At 39.9% G+C, this 23,635-nt stretch overlaps 1 protein-coding gene across 3 annotated transcripts in view; it reads left to right on the top strand.

Annotated features, from left to right (window-relative positions):
- The window catches only part of ZDHHC13 (zinc finger DHHC-type palmitoyltransferase 13), a 46,156-nt gene that overhangs the window by 4,606 nt on the left and 17,915 nt on the right, over positions 1-23,635 (top strand). For 2 of the 3 annotated variants that reach the window (XM_061610664.1, XM_061610663.1), the window contains exons 3-8: positions 966-1,088; positions 10,979-11,056; positions 16,692-16,836; positions 17,477-17,541; positions 20,672-20,834; positions 23,162-23,287. In XM_061610664.1, the coding sequence (XP_061466648.1) occupies positions 966-1,088; positions 10,979-11,056; positions 16,692-16,836; positions 17,477-17,541; positions 20,672-20,834; positions 23,162-23,287 (700 nt within the window). The remainder of the gene's footprint in view (positions 1-965; positions 1,089-10,978; positions 11,057-16,691; positions 16,837-17,476; positions 17,542-20,671; positions 20,835-23,161; positions 23,288-23,635) is intronic. The other variant, XM_061610665.1, reaches the window with a different exon arrangement.

The following is a 23,635-nucleotide window of genomic DNA, read 5'->3' as shown; positions in this document are numbered from 1 at the left end:
TCAGCAGAGGATAAAATTATCAACCGGATCAGGCTGGATGCAACTGATGAAAATACGTTCTAACAACTATAAAAATAGATGCAGCTCATGAAAAAAGGTTGTGCGTTAAAGCTACAGAAAGCCTTAATCAGGAATTTGTCTTGTGCGGACAGAGGAGGACAGTGCCAAACCAGGATGAGATTTAATTGCATGTTTTCTGAGTATTTTATAAAATGTACAGGGTGTGTGAGCAGGAAGGAGTTGCCCAGCAACAGGTTATGTGGGAATGAGGTGGAGTTAGGAGAGATGAAAGTCTGGGTATGCAAGAAGACACACTGGCTATACATGCATGTTGCAATAAACCACATGAATAGTTTCAGCTATAGTCAGTTTCAAAACAAACCAATTTCAAAACATAGATTAGGAAGCTGGCTTGTTTAAGTTAACTGTATGTTGGGGAAACCATTATCCTCATTTCTGCCAAGCACAGGAAACCATGGCTTATAAATAGTAAGAGCAAAAGATTCTGAAGTCATCCACCTGGCTTGTTTAAGTTACCAGTGCACAGGGATGCAGCCATCTTTTTGTTAATGTAATAATGGATAATATGTTATACTAATGCAATTAGGATAATTTTCCAGTTATTACCAATTTATTTTTGCCTCCCAATTTCCCAAACTCTTTATTGTCCACTCTTGTAGGATCAAATAACTGTTTTACTGTCGGATTTAGACTTAATGGCTGCCTAGAATAAAGCTATACCATTTTCCAGATTCTTCTGTTTGCCATTCAAATGGATCTTACTCTTATTTATTTATTTATTGCATTTGTATACCGCCCCATAGCCAAAGCTCTCTGGGAAGTTTACAACAATTAAAAACATTAAAAACAAATATACACATTTAAAAACACATTTTTAAAAAGCAATTTAAAAACACATGCTAAAATGCCTGAGAGAAGAGGAAAGTCTTGACCTCTTATTTCAGATATGGCTTGTTGGACCGGTGTCAGGAGTTGGTGGAAGCGGGATATGATGTACGACAGCCCGACAAAGAAAATGTGACCCTTCTTCACTGGGCAGCAATAAATAATCGGCTTGATCTAGTAAAGTAAGTGTTGTCAGTGTTTGCATTTATAAGAATTTAGGAATGTAGATAATTGAATCAGGTATATTATTTGTCTTTTGTTAGTGTGACCCTTCCTACACAAGATGAAATATAATTGCTACTAATGATATGAAAAATGTCTGTTTTCAGTAATTGTATGTAATTTTTCTGTACACTTTTCTTTACATTGTGATGCTAGAGGATGGACAGAATCCCAAGAATCCTTTTATGAGTGAAAGGTATTTACCTTGATGCTCTGCACAAAGACAAGAATCCTGCTGCTAGAAGAACCTTTCATAATCAAAGTTTGCAGCTAAATTAAACTGCCCTATTTATCATTAATGATTCTCTTTCACATTCAGTTTTCGCTCTCTGTTTAATCTTTAAATGCTGTCTAAATGAGGGAGACTGTCAGAACTAATACCCAATGTTTATGAGGTTCCTATGGTGTGCTAGGTGCTGAAACAGGATTTTCTTTTCCATTTTCTCTCTAGTTGCCAGCCATTTGGGCATAAAGAAATGGAGTAGTATTTTCCTCTTCCTTATTCCACTGAAGGTGCAACCTGATACTGATTTTTCTTTTCACACAACTTCCTGAAAAGGAATAGGTAGACTAAGCTGTGAAACTGATTCTTCATCTTCTTTAAAGAGAATCCAGGCTAGAAGGGGCAAATACTTTCCAAAATGAGAGGTGTTAAGGCTCAAATCTGTCTGGTTGTGGTACTCCTGGATCTCTCGGCGGCTTTTGATACAGTCGACCACGGTATCTTGTTAGATCGCCTGGAGGGATTGGGAATAGGAGGCACTGTTTTGCAGTGGTTCCGTTCCTTTCTCTCTGGCAGGCATCAACAGGTAGCATTGGGGGATGAGGTTTCAGACCCTTGGCCCCTCACATGTGGAGTGCCACAGGGCTCTATCCTCTCTCCCATGCTATTTAACATCTATGTAAAACCGCTGGGAGCTATCATCAGGAGTTTTGGGCTGCGATGTCACCAATATGCTGATGACACGCAGCTCTATCTCTCCTTTAAATCTTCACCAGAGATGGCTGTGGAGACCTTGTCCAAGTGCCTGGAATCTGTGAGTGGGTGGATGGGAAGGAACAGACTGAAGCTCAATCCTGATAAGACTGAGGTGCTACTTGTGGGTGACAGGGGGAGGTTGGGTGCTGTTGACCTACAGTTTAATGGGGTAAGTTTACCCCTGAAAGATCAGGTCCACAGCCTCGGGGTGGTTCTTGATTCCAGGCTGTCCATGGAGACTCAGATTTCAGCAGTGATCCGGGCAGCTTGGTACCAATTACATCTCATATGGAGGCTGCAACCCTACCTCCCTATTCATCAGCTCCCACTGGTGGTACACGCCCTGGTCACCTCTCGATTAGACTACTGCAATGCGCTCTACGTGGGGTTACCCTTGAAAACGGTCTGGAAACTACAACTGGTGCAGAATGCGGCGGCGCGGTTGCTTACAAACAGCCGCCGCCGTGATCACATCACGCCAGTATTATTTCACCTACATTGGCTTCCAGTTGTTTTCCGGGGCCAATTCAAGGTGTTGGTATTAACCTTTAAATCCCTATACGGTCTCGGCCCAGTTTACCTGAAGGAGCGCCTCCAGTACCACAAATTAAGCCGCCCAACCAGATCAGCCACACAGGGCCTTCTCTCAGTCCCACCAACGAAAACAACTAGGTTGGTGGGGACTAGAGAGAGGGCATTTTCAGTGGCGGCCCCCACTCTCTGGAACTCCCTCCCATTCGATCTTCGCCATGCCCCTTCCCTGGATACATTCCGCCGGGCCTTAAAAGCTTGGCTCTTTGGACAGGCCTTTAGGATTTCCGGGGAGGGCTAACTTTTTTGGGATACTTATTATCTATTGATTGCCCTAACTGATCTCATGCTGCTGTGATTAATGACTTCATTGTATTTTATCTGTATTGTATTGTATTTTACTGAATTTTAGTTTGTACGTCGCCTAGAGTGGCTTCGGCCAGATAGGCGACACAAAAATTAAATTTTTTGAGGACACGCAATGATGAAGCACATTCCTTTTATAGCTCATGGGTTGGAACTGAAGATGTCCTCGTAACAGAAAGCCTCTTTCACTCTCAGACAGGATGTTTCCAATGCAGTGGAAGAGCACCGCATGAGAGAAGTGACCCCAAATCCAGAGAAGTTGCGCTATGGGCATAAGATTTTGAGAACGATCTTGCAAAGGTTTTAGACAAAACCATTTTTCACCCTCCAGCCAGTAATTTTCCTTAGTCAGTGTTTATTATACTGATACATTGTGACATTGTACTACAGGAAATCTTCTGTAAACTCTTGTGCAAGAGGTAGTAGAACAGCACAAATGGATTTTTCCCTTCCACTTATCATTGTTGGATGAAGCCTATGTGTTCTATCTCTTTCTTTCACTGAACTGATTCAAAGAAAATACAGCTTACTAAAAATTGCAAAACCTTTTGCAACTTTTGTGATGGAGGTTATTAAATCAGATTTGTAGCCTGCTTTCTTTCCCTGGGAGGTCAATAAGAAGTTACAGATACAGCATACCATTATATTTTAAGATCAGTTAACTGGTAAAAACAATACTAAATCTTTCAGGCTTGTGCTTGTCCAGTGCTTCTCCTAAATGCCAGCTAATACAGGATTTTCACCTCATTCTTTGAGTACGCAGTGTAAAAAATAATACCATGATTGTGTAAATTAAGCATGTGTGTCTTTAGAAATGTATATATTTATTTCTATACATTTTTCCTTTGCTGTTTCATCTGAAAGATAATTGAAGTGGCTAACCAGGTTTAAAATAAGAGTAAATACAACTTAATAAAAAACAACCAAACAGATTAAAAACCAAACACTCAAAATACATCAGTAAAAGGAGCCGAAGGTCTACTGATATAAAAATGTCTTGAAAGATTTTTTAAAAATTATTAGTCACTTTTCTTCACAAAGAACCCAAAGCGACTTACAATCAATAAACTAGCTGGATAAATTCCTATAAGACTTAATTTCTTCTTGGAAGGAGGTGGAAAAACTACCTCTACTGGAAGTTCAGGACAATATTATTTTTTAATCCAGTGCTACTCAGACTCAAAACAGTGAGAAATTTATGTTGATAGTTTTGGTGTTGCAGAACTTCTCTGGTAAGGAAAAAACACAGAACATGAATGTATGTCTGGTACAATTACAGAGGTGAAGTGACTTCCGGGAAGGGTGACTTCGCTTGTGCCTGCTTTTTGAGACGAGCTCTCGTCTCAGAAGAAGCTTTTTCAGTTTTAAAATCAGTCAGAACGTTCTTTTTGACTGGTAAAGATTTTCTCCCGGGCAGGGAGAAACGTAGAGATTAACCACAAAAGCCTGTTTTTGTTGGGAGGACTGGATTTCATTAATTTATGAGAGAAGGTTCAGCCAGCAATGCCGGACGGACTTCCAAACAAGCTCTAACTGATTAATGCGACATGTTTATCTTTTCTTCAAAGAAAAACGGACTTTAACAGGCAAGCATCCTTCTTTCTATTTTTTTTTCACTTGATTTAAATTGTTGCAGCAAAAAGAGATTTGTCAATGAATCAGCTATAAAGAATTTCTGGGTGAGTTATAACTCTTCTCTTTTATTAAGGAGGAAAGAAATTGAAAAAGCTTATCTTTGTTTTTATTGCAAAAAGCTGTCCTGGAAGTGCATTCTAAAGATACAAACGGAAGCGGGATTTCTATTCCGAGGAGAAAAAATAAAATTTGATTTATGAACTTTGGAATATTATATGTCTGGGACTATTTTCTTTCTGGTCTATTTCATTTTGACGAATCTGCTTGTTCACGACACCACTAACTGTTTTGATGCTGGGAACTAAATTTGTTTTGTATTCCTGAACATATAAGAGATAAGGCAGGCTGTTCTGTCTACACTGTGATGTCATCAAGCCTGGAATATTAACCCAATTGTTGCTGAAATAAGAAGTGGTTGTTTTTTTTTCGTGGTTTTAAGAATGGCAATCAAGAAAGTGGCTGAGACTCTGGAAGTAATTATGCTTCAGAAAATAATGGATGAGATTGAGATAACGAAACAAACCCTGAGACGGGGTAGAAAGGAGATGAAAATTGAATTGGGCAAAATGACGCAGGAGCTTAAAGAAATAGGGGATCTTGTGAGAGAGGAGATTGATGAGATCAGAGATGAGAAAAGAAAAATTAAAGGGAAGATACAAGCCCTGGAGATCGGAACAAATGTGGAATTGGAAAATCTGGAGTTTATGGATATTAGAAACAAAGTTTACTGTTTGGAATTCAACGTTGTCTCTGAAGAAATTAATGAAGATATTAGAGATAAAGTTATCAATGTCTTGGATAATTTTCTGGACTGGAATGATGTGATGGAGCTTGACATAGAAAAAATCTATGGAATTAACTACAGATATGTGACAATGGAAAAACTCTCAAGAGATGAGCCAGTGCATTTTGTAAAAAAGAAGAACAGAGATATGTCTTTACAACAATATTTCGGCAACATATTCAGAATTGATGGCAAGGAAATATTTGTGATAAAGGAAATTCCCATCAGACTCTTATTATATGACTATGGCTACGACAGCAAGATTATTATGGGATACTAATGGAAGAATGGATACTGAAATTACTGGACTTAACAGGACTATTGAAGATGGAAGATGGAATTAATATTGATAATGGAAGAATGGCTATTGAAATTATTGGACCTAACAGATTTGATGAGATGGATTAATCGACATGTTTATTTGGACTATGGCTATGACAACAAGATTATTATGGGATACTGATAATGGAAGAAGGGCTACTGAAATTACTGGACTTAACAGGATTATTGAAGATGGAAAATGGAATTAACATTGATAATGGAAGAATGGCTATTGAAATTATTGGACCTAATAGATTTGAACGAGATGGATTAATCGACATGCTTATTTGGAGAAAAATTGATAGATATATTTCTCAAAGAATTGAAACCTCTCTTTGACTTTTTGTGGAAAGAATAAAGTAATGTTTATGAGATTTGATGATTAATTAAGATAACTACTGGAGGAAAGTGATTTTATAATATAATTTAAGAGACAGGATTGTTATATATTGTAGACCTATAACTGATCTGCGACAAATCGGAAGTCAACATTTTATTTTACTGTTTAATTATTTTTGTTTTGTTTTGTTTTTTGTCTTTGAAAATTTGAATAAAAATTAATGATAAAAAAAAACAATTACAGAGGTGAAGTGATGCTAAACAAATGCACTGCCTCTTTTTTGTTTTGCTTTTTAATAGGGATTTATATAAACTTTTTTGTAAAGCGCACTTTGTTTACAATCTTTATGAAGCTTTAAAAAAATTTAACAACCCAAAGTGCATTCCATATCAAGAACTGGCAAGTTGTGTAAGATTTTACATGTAGTTTTCTTGGGGGTGGGGGTTGTACAATTGCGTAGATGTGTAAAACCTGCCATTATTAACAAAACAATAACAGACTTAAGAAGCTGCTGAAATCTACAGTATAGTACCACTACCCCACACAAAAATGCAGATTTATTTTCATATAAACTCTCATAGTCTAATCCTTTGTTTTATGAATATTATAAAAACCATGCGGGTACTGAAGTTAGAATAGCAAATTCTGTTTTACAACACCTCGTTGTCAGTCATCATGGTCACTAAGGTTTCCATTGCCATGTGGAAGAGGCTGCCTGCATTGTAGATGAGTAAAGATGGGCCCAAGCAGCCCTTTTTTGGAATGATATTCCAGAATCTCAGTGCCATTACATTAAAGGCCCTGACTTTTTTTTCTGCCTGCTGTACCCATGAGGGTGAAATAACATGCAACAGGAGCTCTAATCTCAAACTTTGGGCAGGTTCATTTGGGAAAAGAAAGGATTATGCCATTACTTATTTATTTATTTATTATTTGATTTATATCCCACTCTTCCTCCCAGCAGGAGCCCAGGGCTAAAGCGCTAAAAATACATCAAAGCATAATAAAAACAGACCTTAAAATACACCAAAACAAAACAACTTTAAAAACATTTTTTTAAAAAGCTTTAAAAACATCTTTTAAAAAGGGTTAAAAAACATTGCTTTTTTTAAAAAAAACATATTGACAAGCAATTCCAACACAGACACAGATTGGGATAAGGTCTCAACTTAAAAGGCTTGTTGAAAGAGGAAAGGTGCCGCCACACTAAAGGTCCATTTCCTATGTTGTGCAGAACAGACCTCCTGATAAGATTGGTATCTGCAGGAGGCCCTCACCTGCAGAGCACAGTGATCAACTGGGGTAAGACAGTCTTTCAGGTATCCTGGTCCTGAGCTGTTTAGGGCTTTGTACACCAAAACTCGAACCTTGAACTTGGCCTGGTAGCAAATGGGCAGCCAGTGCAATTCTTTTAGCAGTGGGGTGACATGTTGGCAATACCCTGCCCCAGTGAGCAGTCTCGCCGCTGCAATTTGCACCAGCTGCAGCTTCTGGACCAACCTCAAGGGGAGCCCCACATAGCGCACATTACAGTAATCCAGCCTGGAGGTTACCAGTGCATGGACAACAGTGGTCAGGCTATCCTGGTCCAGTTACTTCCAACTTTAAGGAGACGAATGGCTTATCTAATTTAGCATCCTGTTTCCCAGACTGGCCAACTAGGTGCCTATGGGAAGCCCACAACTAAGCCATAAAGGTAATGGCACTGTCCTATTATTGTTCCCCAGCAAGTGATATTCAGAGCTGTTCATGTTTGTATCCTAGCTATATATGAAGAGGTTTGCTAGAACTTGTTCATTGTCAGACATGAAGTGGTGCATTCCTAACTATTAAAACAGCCATGATTATTTTTCGAAAGGTGTTTTGGGTGACTAAAGAAACAGTCTTAATAGCAGAAGACTTTTGGCATAGTGTTTAAATTGCAGACAGTTTTTATTTATATATTTAGTATTTATTTGATTCATTAGTCACATGCTATCCGAAGGTCTCCAAGCGACTTACAACACTGTTAAAAATAAATACGTAAAAGCACCACCATACAGCCATAGGAAGCTTTGGCAGCATGCTAATAACAAACAATATCATTCTCCAGTGGGCACTAAGACACCCCCAAGTGGGTATTGTCTTCCTCTTCTGTCGCTTGAGGCAGAAAAGAGTTAACACTCCAAAGGATTCTCACTTTAGCCCTTCCCACAGAGTGTCAGTTCGTTTTCCTGCCTGGCTTGAGCAGTACTGTTCCCGCCTTCCTCCTCAATCTGGCTGGCATATTTATACAGCCACGAGACTAGCTATATACTATAGTCAGCATGGATTTTTCGCATTCTGCAATGTTAAATTGAAAATACCCCCCATGCCATTCTGATGCTTCCCATAAACTCATTTCAGAATAAAATCTTACAAAACATATAGTCTTGAACTCAGAAACGTTTGCTTAACAACACTCTAAATTTTCATAGTAATACAGAAAACAGTCAGACCGAATCAAGTGTTCAAAGTGTAAAAAGAAAGAGAGAAAAAACAGACCCCTTTTGGACTTTTCTCTGTCAGAGTTCTCATAATCTGTTGAAATTAATTAAAAATCAGCCTTGTTCACAGAGTACCTGTAATCCTATTACGGACCTTGCCCCATACTCTGACCTTCATCTTCTGCAGTTTAAAAGTTTAAAAAATGTCTGGCTGATTTTTAATTAATTTAAGAAATTTAGCATTGAACACACTGATAAGGCCAGGCATGCTCAGTAAGAACCAACTGTCAGTGTTCTAACAGCCAGACTCACAGCTGCTGGCCTTGCCTAATTAGGGGGCCACACCCAGGCCAGACATTTATTTCACTTGAGACAGTCATGGCTTCCCCAAAGAATCCTGGGAAGTGTAGTTTGTGAAGGATGCTGAAAGGATACTCCTGTTGTCCTGACAGAGCTCCAGTGGCCAGAGTGGTTTAACAGTCAGCCGCTCTGATTGAAGCTGTGTGAGTGGAATAGGGCGTCTCCTAGCAACTCTCAGCACCCTTCACTAATTACATTTCCCAGGATTCTTTGGGAGAAGTCATGAGTGTCTAAACTGAAATAAAGGCCTGGTGTGGATATTGCCAGGGACAGCTTTGGTTTAAATTTGGGTGGGAGGCTATATGTGCCTGCTGTAGAATAAAAAGGGGTGGGAACCCAGAAAAAGAATGATACTGTTCACAATGTTTTCCTTTTAGAAAGCAAACGAGCTTCCCCTCTGCGCAGTGCCCACCCATCCAATTTCCTCCCTCCTCCTCTGCTTCCTGTCCTCCACTCCCTGCCCCTCCCCCAGGTCAGTTTCACCTATCCTAAACATGATTGCACAGGAGTAAATCCCACTGAACCCAGAAAGCACGCAAATGATCAAACCTGCCCTCCTCTCCTCCTGCCTCCTATCCCCTCCCCCTCTCTTCAACCCCCTTCCCGTCCTCCATCCTCTTCCAATCCCCTCCTTCCACCTCTTCCTCTTTCCCATTCACCCTCCCCACAGCCTCGTCCCCATCATCAGTTTTACCTATCCTAAGCATGATTGCACAGAGGCAAATCCCATTGAACTGAATGAGCATGCAAATGATCAAACCTGCCTTCCCCTCCTCCTCCCTCCCATCATCTCCCTTTTGCTCCTTCCCTCCCACTTCCAATCCCCTCCCCTTCCAATCCCTTCTTTCCCCCCGTTCCCCTCTTCCTCCCTTCCTCTTTCCCTCTACTCTCCCCTCTTCCTCCCCCTCCCCCATGGTCAGTTTTACCTATCCTAGCCTTAATTGCATGGGAGTAAATCCCACTGAACTCAATAAACATGCAAATAATAAAACCTGCCCTCCTCCCCCCTCCACCTGCTCCCTTCCTCCTCCTTCTCTCCCCATCCCCTGTGGTCAGTTTCACCTATGGTAAGCATGATGGCAGGGAAGTAGATCCCGCTGAACTGAGGAAGCATGCCAATGGTCTATCTTTCTCAGCAAACTTGCACAGGACCCCATTTTGTAACTACTGAATTAAAAAGCAGAGAAAATCACCAATAAGCAAAAATCCTTGCAGTTTAAGGACTTACCTATAGCCAACAGATATTTCTATCAAACTTTAAAAAGCAGGGAAATTGGGTTGCTATAGTGAATGCACCAGGGGAGCAGGAGACCTGACCTCCTCTCTGAGATATTGTACTGCCCCACAAATTTGTCAAAATGCAAAAACCATTTGGGTTGACCTTTCACAGTCTAATCCACTCCCTGTGTAGCTTGGAATAATTTGGTAGCATGTGCCTCTGAGCATATGGTGAGTGGTGGCAACACCTGCAATCAGCCCAAATAATAGAAAGAAGACATGTGCTGTGCTGATCTTGTTTTAGCGGGGAGGAAGCAACAATATTAGAACAGTTGATATAGTTCAGATATTCACTTTAAATATGTTTGAGTTACTTTGCAATTTTCGTGAAGTTTCCTATAGTAAATCATTTTCTTTTGCTTCTGTTTCTGTGAATATGTGAAGTAGAGCAACACTTTGCAACACTAAAAAAAGGCTCCAAAAACAATTATGGAATAATGGCACTGACTATTCTACAGAATAGTTTCCAATGGACAGGAGGACTGACACTCTCTGGGAGGGGCTAAGGTGAGAGTCGTTTGGAGTGTTAACTCTTTCCTGCCTCAAGCAACAGGAGAGGAAGATAATACCTGCTTGGCGGTGTCCTGGTGCCCCCAGAGAAATACCTTTCTGATCAATAGAATGATTCCTTCTAGTCTGTCAAAAGCCTGGGAAAAAAGATGTTTACCTGGCACCAAAAAATTAATATACTTACCTCTGACATAAAAAGCTTGCTCAGCATTAGAACATGCTTTTTCTTTTAGTGTTTATCCATCTGTTATTTATGCAGTGATACTTTGTTTATTACACAGGTTCTTTATTTCCAAAGGTGCAGTGGTGGATCAACTAGGAGGGGATTTAAATTCAACACCACTTCATTGGGCTGTTAGGTATGGAATTTACAAAGCACAAATCATGTCTGACTTCTTGAGTGTGTATGTATGTGTTCTATGTGATGCATTAATGGAAGCTTAATTTTGATTTTGTGAAAATGAGTTTGCTAAAAATGTGTAGTTTTCACCCTCATCCTTTTTCTATAACTTCTTCTTTTGTTTGTCTTCTTATCTCATTTGTTCATTCACTCTTCTTTCACTTTAGTTGTCAGCAAAAACTCAACTACTATAGCAGTAAGAATCATAAACACAAGGGCCAAGTTATTGTCCAATTTTAATTGTTTATTCAGTTTCAGGATTTTTATATAATTTTCCAAGTACAATATTTATTACGTATATATCCTGTCCCCTTCTGAAGGAGTACAGAATAGTGTATATTGTTCTCCCCTCCATTTTACTGTCACAACAACCCTATAAGGTAGGTTAAGCTGAGAGATAGTGACTGACTCAAGATGAGCTACATGACCGAATGGGAGTTTGCACCCAGTTTTCCATATCGTAGTTGAACACTCTAACTGCTACACCATTCTGGCTCAATATAGGTACCTGGGGGGGGGGGAGGAGAATTAAAGATATCTCAGCGCAGTCACAATATTGACATTGTCTGTTGAAACCAAGTTATTTCTAGTGTATTTATTCCAGAGCTTGGAAGATTACTTTTAAAGAGTAATAAATTACAGTTACAATTACTTGGCCAAAAAAGTAGTAATTACAGTTACAATTGCTCTGAAAGTAACTGATTACTTTGCTTTTTCTCAAAAGTAATCACTACAATTACATTTCAGTTACTTTAAAAAATGCCTACAAGGTGCTGGCCTTGGCTGCTTCACATCTAAGTAGCCTAAAACAATATTAAAACTAAACACACACACACAGGGGTAGTAGAAGGGTTCGAATCCCCACATAGCCATGACGCTCACTGGGTGACCTTGGGCCAGTCACTGCCTCTCATGAAAACCCTATTCATAGGGTCACCATAAGTCGGAATCAACTTGTAGGCAGTATTTTTATTTTTTATTTTGAAGATGATGATTATGATAATGCAGCATTTCAAATTAATACTGTATGACAAGCATTCCATGCCAAGCTTGGAAAACCAAGGAGGAGGTATAAAATGTAGACAAAAATACTTTTGACAAAATGCCGTTTATCCTTTATATCTATATCTATAATTAACAATACAGCTGAATGATGTATGTAAAGTATTTTTCTCTTTCCCTTTTTTATTAGTATTTTAGTACTACTGCTAAAGTTCTGATGAAAGAATAAAGCATTCATTAGCCAAATTCAAATGATTAGAACACATCACATAAATTCCACTGAAGTTGGAGTTTTTGCCATAGAAAAGGCAAAAAATACATACCCTATGATAGCCCAATAGACAATCAGAACTAATATAAAACCCTATTGCTTCTCATTTGCAAATGTTGCAAGATCTAAGGTAACTCTAGATCATGTGAGTTCAGGTGATGCATGTTATGTAAATTTGTGTAGATATTAGCAGAGATTGTCAACAGTCTGAGATGTGTGTGCGCCAATGTGTGCGTTTACCTAAGTGGCAGGCTTTTACCCTGCACTGAGATCACTGAGACTTAAGACTTAGTAAAATAAGAAAAGCTATTTTATTTATAGAAATACATAGTAGATAGGAAAGGCATACCTAGTTCTAACTAACTTGGAGGCGCAACACTCAGGTTTGGGAGTTGCCTTCATGGCTCAGGAGGGAGAGAGCAGAGACAAAGGTGTCTCCTCTCTCTTGGATTACTTTATTGCTTAACTGCATTCTGTGTTTGCCTCTGTAATTCTCACTTTTTTTTACCCACTGTTTGAATGTCTTTTGGGAATGCCTACTGATTATTTGTTATCATTTTGGGCTGATTACCTTCAGCTATTATCTCACCAAAGTTGCATACACATGACAGATTTAAAGCACATTTCCACCACCACCCCAAAAAAGAATCCTGGGAACTGTAGTTTGTTACAGGTGCTGGGAATTGTAGCTCTGTGAGGAGTAAACTACAGTCCCCAAGATTCTTGGGGAAAAGCCATGTGCTTACATGTATGGTGTCTACTGGGAGACTCTTATGGATTGATTCTATACTCCCAGAAGTAAATCCTATTTACTGCTATGGGAATTATTTCCAAGTAAGTATGCTTGGAATTGCAACTTTTAGGTCATGCTTAATAGCCACCTTGTATCAAATTGAACAGTTTCCAATCAGATTTAAATACTAACCACTTAAACTGGTCAGAGTGTCATTCCCTCTATTTCTGAAGCTCAGGCTGGAAGTGTTGTTGCTTATGTAGCCATGGTATCACCATCCATACCACACATAATAAGGAGTATTAGTGGGCAAGAGGGAACCCCAAGTGTTGCAGAATACAAAAAAGTGAGAGGGAAAACAGAAAGGGGATGACTCCCCAAACAGCCCAAATGAGTGCTGAGCATGCTGTGTTATGGAATGCTCAGTGGCTGAGTGAGTGAGTGAGTGAGAGAGAGAGAGAGAGAGAGAGATGTCTCAGCTAACAGAAAATTATAGAACAGTAGAGTTGGAAGGAACCTTTAAGGTCATCGAGTCCACACCCCTGCTCACTGCAGGAATCCAAGTTAAAGCAACCTGACAGGTGGCTGTCCAGCTGCCTCTTGAATGCTTCCAATGTTGGAGAGCCCACCACTTCCCTAGGTAATTGGTTCCATTGTCATACTGCTCTAATGACTGACAGTCCTTTTTTGAGTGTTGAAAGGTGTTTCAAATAAAATTCTAACTTTTATAATAGTCCAGATTTTTTTAATGTCCATATGATTGATGGGCAGGCTGGAAAGAAAAATGACTCACTAAGGCTACATCCACACCAGACATTTATTCCACTTTAAACAGTCATGATCTCAGAATCCTCAGAAGTGTAATTTGTGAAGGGTCCTGCGAGTTGTTAGGAGACCCCAATTCTCCCCACAGAACTTCAGTCACAGAATTGTCTGAGAAGAGGGGCTGACTGTTAAACCACTCTGGACATTGGAGCTCTTTTGGGAGAATAGGAGTCTCCTAATAACACTCAGCACCCGTCACAAACTACACTTGCCAGGATTCTTTGGGGGAAGTCATGACTGTTTAAAGTGGCATAAATGTCTGGCGTGGGTGTGGCCAGAAGGTCGTCCAGTGAGTTCATGGCTGTGGTAAGATATGAACTCAGAACGTCCCAGCTGCACCCAGCATGGAACTACACTTTCAGCAGCAAATACCAGAAAACCAACTAAATGTGTGCTGTCAATGTGCAAAGCATTTGCTGGGGTGCATTTGGGTAGGTGAAGCAGGAGATAGATGGAAGGGGCTGTTTTCCATGCCTGCCACTTTACCAGTGCAATGCCCCATATTTTTCCTTATTGACCTCCATCAGCTAGGGGAAAGTGGCCAGGGAAGGGATTGCAGATAAAAAGTTTCAGCAGCAAATTACCCCCTCTCATCACTTCTCCCTAACAAAATGCCCCCCACATCAGTAGCAGACACCAGCAGGGAAGTTCTTTTTTGAGTTGTAATTCAGCTCTCATTCTGTTAATTCCCAAACTACACCAGTTGTCATTTTGACCTACATGCATAGGGAGAAAGACAGTGTAAAGGGTGTGCACAAGGGGGAGGGGATGACAAAGGATTTAAGACTTAAAGATTTAATATTCCATGAGTAGAAAAAATACCCTATCCGAATGTCTATATTATTGCAGAAAAGTTCAGTTCTACATATGTTTGCCATCTTTTCCTCAAGCACAACTGTTTTTGAGATAACAGTCTTATTCTCTCTTGCCCTTCACCAAAAAGCCATGTTAGTTGTCCAGTATGTGAAATGACTGCAAGCAGGTGCAGCCCAAGACATTTTGCTACTTGAAGCAGAAGAGCAAATGGTGCCCTGCCCCCAAGTCAAGGTCATAGTACCATAGCTTAAAAAGTTATGTTGGCATTTGAGGCAGAAAATCTCACAAGTACCTCTTCCTGACAGTAAATATACAACAACCAAAAATTAAAATAGCTAATAATTTGTTGCATGGTGCCCCAAATTAGTTGCTTGGGGTAGTCAACTCTTGCTGCCTAGTGAGAGTCGCTCTATGAGAGGCACATAACTGAAGCAAAACACACAAACAGAAGTATGAGACTGCACCTACCTCCTAGTCTCTTGCCAGTTCCCAATTTTCACCCTCTCTGGAGGGGTGCAAGGACAAGCGGAGGGGATGCAAAGAGGGTGCAAGGACAAGCGGAGGGGATGCAAAGAGGGTGCAAGGACAAGCGGAGGGGATGCAAAGAGGGTGCAAGGACAAGCGGAGGGGATGCAAAGAGGGTGCAAGGACAAGCGGAGGGGATGCAGAGAGGGTGCAAGGACAAGCTGAGGGGATGCAAAGAGAGTGCAAGGACAAGCGGAGGGGATGCAGAGAGGGTGCAAGGACAAGCGGAGGGGATGCAAAGAGGGTGCAAGGACTAGCGGAGGGGATGCAAAGAGGGTGCAAGGACAAGCGGAGGGGATGCAAAGAGGGTGCAAGGACAAGCGGAGGGGGTGCAGAGAGAGTGCAAGGACAAGCGGAGGGGGTGTAAAGAGGGTGCAAGGACAAGCGGAGGGGATGCAAAGAGGGTGCAAGGACAAGTGGAGGGGATGCAAAGAGGGTGCAAGGACAAGCTGAGGGGATGCAAAGAGAGTGCAAGGACAAGCGGAGGGGATGCAAAGAGGGTGCAAGGACAAGCGGAGGGGGTGCAGAGAGAGTGCAAGGACAAGCGGAGGGGGTGTAAAGAGGGTGCAAGGACAAGCGGAGGGGATGCAAAGAGGGTGCAAGGACAAGCGGAGGGGATGCAAGGACAAGCAGAGGAGATGCGAGGACAAGCAGGGGGTGCCAGGAAGAGCAGAGGGGGCGGGCGAGCAGGCTGAGGGAGGCAGGACGAGCGGGGGGGCAGGGAGAGTAGGCTGGAAAGGGTAACACATACACTCACCTCCACAGCTCTTCACTTCCATTCTGCTGCTTCTGCCTTCTACTCCTTGCCCTCCAGCGCTGTCTGACTCTCCACTTCCTCCCTCGTGCCTCCATAGAGCACGAGGGAAGAGCTAAACAGTGCAGAAGCCCAGTTTGAGGCACATATCTTTCCTCCACCATTCCACCAATCACAGCAGCAGATGATTTCCCCTGCTTCCCCCCCCAGTAACGTCCAAATGTAACACAAAAAAGTTACATTTGCAGCTCAAAAGTAATGAAATTACCTCTCGTTCTGTTACATACAAAATGTAACGAAGTTACCCACTCGTTATGCAAAATAGTAACAAATTGCAAGTAACTCATTATTTCTAACGAGTTACTTCCAAGCTCTGATTTATTCAAAAAGGCAATTCTCCTTTTTATCTTCCTTTGACTATATTCTCTTATTCTAGTATGATCAGTGCTTAGTCAGTTATTGTACCACACAGACTCTCCAAATAGAGACAACTTGCATTTGCAGTGTGGCTGCTGTCAGTAAATTTTGTGTTAAAACATAATTGCAAATTACAGTTTTAAATTTAGACAGATGGTAATATCAATGGTTCTCTTTTTCCTTTAGAAATAATGTGTTGTATTTTCTGTATAAGGTGGTGTTACAAACTAAACGCTTCTATCTTTTTCCAGACAAGGGCATTTGTCTATGGTCATATTGTTGTTAAAATGTGGAGCAGACCCAACTCTTATTGATGGCGAAGGATATAGCAGTCTGCATTTAGCTGTGCTTTTTCAGCACATGCCCGTCATAGCTTACCTCATATCAAAGGGTCAGGTATGTTTTTAGTTTGGTAAATTTAATTTTATACTGACCACTTACTTTGTACGGGTGCTATTAGGTAACATAACTTTATTGGAAAACAGATCAGACTTTGATCTAATACTTGTGCTATTATGAATATTCTACTTCAGATACAAGTAGTCACTACATCCTGTCATATAAATTTTTAATAAGCCTTTGGATAACCTTATTTAATCTTCCACTTTCCTTTCAAAACCCAACTGAACAAAGTGTTGTTATTGCAGCTTAAATTGATTACCAAAGGAGTCTGCTACTGTTTCTCAACCTCCTGGCCTTTGTTTCGGTCCTTAACACGTGGATTTGAAGTTTTTTTTCAATCTGTCTGAAGAGTATTCCTGATAATATTAGTGGTTGTTGACATGTATATCCTATATTAGTTGTGCTTATATCTAGCACATCTTATTTAATGGTACATCTTTTGGTGATGAGAATAATTGATGCGTATCATCTATGTTAGAGTAAACAAGGACAGGCATGTGGGCCACATGATGTAAATGTTTAATGAAATCCATAGCTTAATTTAATTCAGTGCAGTGCTGCTGATTTATGGCTCCCGCTGTACGTTTATTTGATACCTTCATTCTGTGACATGTTAATATGTTTTCATACTTAGAGTGTAGATTCAGCTGATCGAAATGGACAAACACCTCTTATGCTGTCAGCCCACAAAGTAATTGGGTGAGTAATGATTATAATTAATGTGCTGTACAATCATAAAATGTTTAGTCAGAAATAAATAGTGCTGATTTCAATGAGACCTCCTCCTTAATAAGTGTGCATAGAATTGTAGCATGAATCCTGTTGTATAATAAAACAGCTCAACAGTTCCTTCAGTAGCCAGTAACATATGCATTACCAAAGCAATTGTTCATTGTTGATTGGTAAACTCCTGAAAGCAGGGTGTTATAATGGTAAATGTTAGGAAGAACCATAATTCTCATGAAATCAATACACCCACATTTAACACTTACATCTGCACGGCAAGTGAGACCTTTTTGATAGATAACAAGATAATCCAAAGTGTTTCAGTCTCTTCTTTCTTTATTTCTTTAAATTGTTTATAATTTTTCCTACTGTATACAAATTCTTCTTTACCGAGATGTAACATGTTTAATTATAAGCTAACTAAGTAAGAATCCCTTGGGCTTTAAAAATGTTTCACATGAGAATTATAACATTTTAGTATTTTATATGCCTTCTTAAACCAATGTTTCTTCCTTAAATTGAACATTGTCCTATGAATTTTCCAGACATTAGATATAGTATTTTGTTGTTTAAATTTATTCTCAAAACTTCTGTTTACTTTAAGTTCGATGGAAAACCTCCAGAAACTGTTGGACTCCAACTCCCACCAGTCCAGCCATTGTGGCCAATGGTCAGGGTTGATGGGAATTGCTCCAACAACCTTTGGAGGACCACAGCTTAGCCACCCCTGATTTAAATAATCTTGAATTCCATGTTTGATTTACAAAGTTTTCTTGAGAGGAAAACATTTTTGATTAAGAATACAGAAGTTTGTGTTACAATGATTTACTTTTCATAATCTGAATTAACATTGAGATATAAAAATCTGGAAAACAGTACTTCAGATTAGTAGATTGGCAATAAAAAGTGTAATAAATCAAAATATTGTTTTCATTATCTCTTGTAGTATATGTGTGCTACTCCTTACGCTGCATATTCTTTCTGTTCATAAAGCGTGCTATTGCATTGAGCTGTCCAGGTCCAATGATTTCTGGGGAAACCGTGTTAATTTAATAGCCTGGATTTTAGGATTACTGAGTACACCAAATCTTCAGTGAAGAATCACAATATATAGTTGCTTTTATTCTGTCACCCATGCCATCTCTCATGATAAAATCATTCTCCATTTAGATGTCTTGTGTATGCGTGAGCAGGTAACTTTCAGTGAAGGATTTCAGTGCTCACATATTCTTTTCCAGGTTGAGAGCTTATTGGTGGTTCTTACAGTTAGAGGGTTAAGCTTCAAGTCAATAGAGTGTTAGCTATGGCTGTACTCTAGCTCAGTGATAGAGCATATTCTTTGAGTGCACAAGGTCCCAGGTTCTCTCTCCCTCCCTCCCTCCCTCCCTTCCTTGCAGAAGGGTGGCAGAAAGAACCCAGGTTCAATTCCTGGTGTTTCCAGTTAAAAGAATCTGGTAGCAGGTCATGTGAAAGATCTCTATCTGAGATCCTGGAGATGAACAAATAGTCTGATCTGGTATATGGCTGCTTCTTACGTTCCTAAACATAAATACAGGTAGTAAGCAAGAACAAGCTATAGAAAGAACTTCTAGGGCTTCTTCCTAAATAAACTCCCGTTTCATGCCACACCATAGCCTCTTTTAACTGGGTGATATCTAATGTTAGTCATACTTAGAGTAAACCCATTGAAATCAATGGAGTTAAGTAACTTAAATGCATTGATTTCAGTAGATCTACTCTTTAGTAAGACTAAGGAAGAATTGTTGGTGTCCCATCATCTTGCCCCCACCCCGTCAGCTAGGTTTTACAGAGCGCCACTGCCACGGGGCACGTGTACCCCTGCTGTTCTCTGTAGACGTGGTAGAAGGAGGGACAGGATGATAGGGCCCAAACTGGAACTATTCAGTGCTCCAGAATTGGGCCCAGTGCCATCGTGTGATGGCTCTGGATGCTGGGCCTTTGTTGTTTAAAATACATTTGATTCTGAGAACTAAGCTATAAACAAAGATAAATACCACATAAGGTTCAGTGAACTTAACATTTCCTTCTCTGAGGATAGTCTCCTTATGTGATTGCAACATCCACTGATTCTCCATCCTGTCTAGAGAAAACCTCCATCAAAATGAAGTTTCAAAAAACAAACGACAACATACCAAATTTGTGGTAGATTTCCATCCAGCATCTACTATCACCTGGCAATCAAAGAGAGCTACCCAGTGTTAACAAACTCTGAACATCTTGCTAAAGCCATTAACAAACCTGTTATAGCATTTTGCCAGCCTCCTAATTTATGCAAACCGTTAGTGAGAGCTGTACTTAATCCACCAATCAGCTTAAGTACACTTCATCCTTGTCAGTGTAAACGCCATATCACCTGTGTGCACCTCATCAAGACAACTTCTTTCAAAAGCACCAGGATGGGTAGAACATATTCCATCAAACAGAACACCACCCACAGTTCCTGCAATAGAATTTATGTCATCAAATGCAAAAAAACCATGTCATATCCAGTATATACTCAAAGCTACAACTGACCTACGCATACGTTTTAGAAACCACAAATCGGTGATTTTGACTAAAAAAGTGGAGCAAGCAATTGCAAAACATTTCAGCACTGAAAACCGCAACCTGTTAGACTTATCTGTAACAGCTCTAGAGATGCTAACTGATCCAACAGAATTAACTAAGAGGGAGAACTTCTGGATATACATACTGGATGCATTGGTACCACAAGGCCTCAACCTGGAGGACAGTACCAACATTGCTTAGCTTCTATGAATGAAGTTCCTCTGAGCATTCTGTCTTCAAAGCTCTATAACTGCCACCTTGGTAATAGCATCATGACATTTGCATGTTAGCAGCTGATGAAGACAGAAGCTAAAACATTTTACTAGAAAAATAAAAACTTCTGTTTTGTTAATCACAATTATTTGTATGTTTTTAAGTGATCAGTGGAATCCTTATAGGGATCAAGAGCAAGCTTGGGTGAAGTTCTGTTTGTTGCTTTTAAAACTCTCTCTCTCTCTCTCTGATATATAGATATAGATATTAAGGTGATGTATATTTAATTTTTGCTATCTTATATATATATTTTTTCATCTAGGATGGAACCTACTCGTTTTCTGTTAAAGTTTAATCCTTCTATCAAAGTTGTAGACGACATAGAGAAAAACACTGCGTTGCATTGGGCTGTTATAGCAGGAAATATTAGTGCTGTAGATGTATTGTTAGAAGCTGGATCCAGTCTGGACATCAAAAATATCAAGGTATGAGTTGTTTTCATCGTGAAAGAGCCTCCTGCCTATTAAAATCCACAAGACAATTTTCATAAAACAGCCTTAGGGCTACATTTTCTTTCCATCAAAAACAAAAATGTCTTGATTTCTGTTTCATAGCAAGGAGCAATGCTAGTGACAAGAGATATACTGCCATTTTGTGTTCCTTATTAATACATGACATTGCTCTCTTTATGATTTTTAAGTGTGTGAACCTTAATACCTTACCTGTATAAACTTCCTAGTACCGTTGTTGTTATTATTAACTCTATCTATATAGACCACCCAATAACAGAGGTTACCTGGGCAACTCATAAGAAATAACAAAATAAAAGACAATATTAAAATCTCATTATTTATTTACCATAATATAGTGGCTTAGAGTGTGAGTTAGGAAGTCCCTGGTTCACAAACTCACAAAACAGCTTTAGGCAGAATATTAGCTCTCAGCATCAGTATCCACCTGTTACATGGAGATAATAAAAACCCTTAAAGGGTTGCAAAGATTACTGCAATCATGCATGTAAAGTATTTTGTAGTGTTTGAATAATGAAGAAACATTGGCTCAGATCCAAATAACAATGTGACTGTGCACCCAAAAGGACTTTGGGCTTGTGTTTCTTGGAACAGCAGCCACTTTGGGATCTGAAGGCACTTTTGAAAGCAGATTGTGATATGGCATGGTGGTCTGCTATTAAAAGAAAAAAAAGTCAAGAATTCCACAAAGCACACCCAAGTCCTTAGATGCATCTCTCACCCTCCTGTGCTCCAGGGTTTCTGCTGGAGCAACTGGATTTTTGTCTCTTCTTTATCCCTCCAACACCCCCCCTAAAAAAAAAATCTGCTCTGGAGGGTTCTCCCAACCCTCTGGGGCTGGTTTTAAGGGCACATGGTGGGCTGGAGGAGAAAGAAACAAGCTGTTCCACTGCTTGCACGAAAGTCTTTTATGCCGGTGGAACTGCAGTTAAATACACCCTTCGGCTACCAGCTGTTAATATTAGTAATTATTATTACTTTAAGAAATATTTATAGAACAAAATACATTGATCTCAATAGCTTTTCTGTTTGAAAAAAATGGAGTAGGCTCAAGGCATAATTATTTGTGAGGGAAATCCATATGAGGAAATGTTTCTAAAGTGAGTAGTGTTTATCTTTTGCAGAGTGGGCGGAGAGGGATAGCTGATGATTAGAACAGGTGGAACACTTGGTCTCTGAAAAGTGATCCCTTTATGCCAACCTTAGTCAACATGGTACCATCCAGATGTTTTGGACTAAAACTTGCAGTACCTCAACCAGCACAGCCATATGTGAATTGTGATTTTAAATGGGTAGCTGAATAAATGGAAATAAATGGGAGCAGCATCTGGAGGGCCAAAGGGTCCCCACACCTGTGTTAGAACATATGATAAGACTTTTAGTCAGTACTTTTCTTGCTCCTGTTATATTGGAAAATACTTCATTCTCCTTTTGGAGTCTCCTGGTACATCTCTTGGGATTTTAATGCTATTTAATTTTAGCTCTGCTTAGAGATATAGCTGCATGACACATAGAGGAAACAGCTATTCAGATCAATTTGTAAGTAGTGCTGATGTTATAATAGTCCACTAATTTGTCATAATTGGATTTCTTTGCACAAAGCTAATATATCTGTTAATCCACTACCATTTGGGTGGAATCCAGTGTAGTGTCAAGTGAATGTTTTGTCAGCTCAAGGATTTCTGCTTGCACAACAGAAGGTTCTTCCCCTCTCCTCCCCTGTGCACCCCCTAAATCTGTTCTGGGATTTCCCCACCCCTCTGGAGCAGATTTGGGGAGGGTGCAGGGGGAGTCCCATTGTGCAAGTGGAAATTCTTGGATTGATGATAGCTGAATACTGCCCTTAAAGTTTCAGAATTTTTTATGTGTTTCTCTTCTTACAATACAAACTTAACATCTTGTTTTAGAACTTGTCAAGTTACTTTAGAACTGGGGTTGCCAACATAACATCTGTGAGTACACTTGTGCCTGCAGAGGCTTTTCCTGCTACTCAAAGGAGCCCCTCCCCTGCTGAAACTAGGCTTGAAATAAACATTCTGTTGTAGCCAATAGAAGAGGTTGTGTAGTGTGTGTACATGGCACTCCTAACAGTTTCTCCATTTTGTAAATAAGCCCATGGGCCCAAAAAGGTTGGCAGCCCCTGCTCTAGAATAACCCCAATCTAAATATAAGTCTTAGGACTGGCAGGTATTTGGAATTCTAAAATGAAGTAACTACACAACAATTTTCATCTTTTCCTTGTCTTTCTTGGTTTTTAAAGAACTTAAAATCTTTTTTTTAAGGGAGACAGGCCACTTGATCTCGCTCATCAAACTAAAAATCGCTTACTTACTCACTTGCTTTCTGAAGAAGAAAAAATAAGAGCCAGAAAAACTTCCAGGTTTCTGAGGATTCTGGAGAAAAATGAGGTATTGTACACAAACAAATCTTGGCATCCAGCAGTGCACTTTAAAAGAAAACATTTTTAGTTTTCTTTCATAGTTAGTTATGCTGGCAGATTCACATGAATTGCTTGGGTTGGAATTGGCCCTGGAACAGAACCAAGGTGTGACAGAATTTTCCCAGCAGGGTCAACAGCAAAAATAGGTGGTGGAGGCATAGAGTTGGAGAAAGCAAGAAGAAAGTGAAGCTAGGAAAGGAACTTCATCAAGGGTTTAGGGAAAGTAAAATTTTGTGTGGTGTTGGTAGGAAGAAAGTGGACAGCTAGCAGATCCAAGGGGTACAGGGTTGCTGGTTCAGGCCACTGGAGGGTTCCA

The sequence above is a fragment of the Rhineura floridana genome, chromosome 2 (genome assembly GCF_030035675.1).
Source record: "Rhineura floridana isolate rRhiFlo1 chromosome 2, rRhiFlo1.hap2, whole genome shotgun sequence".
NCBI lineage: Eukaryota > Metazoa > Chordata > Lepidosauria > Squamata > Rhineuridae > Rhineura > Rhineura floridana.
Note: the sequence above shows the minus strand (reverse complement) of the source record. Positions and strands in the feature narration are given on the sequence as shown.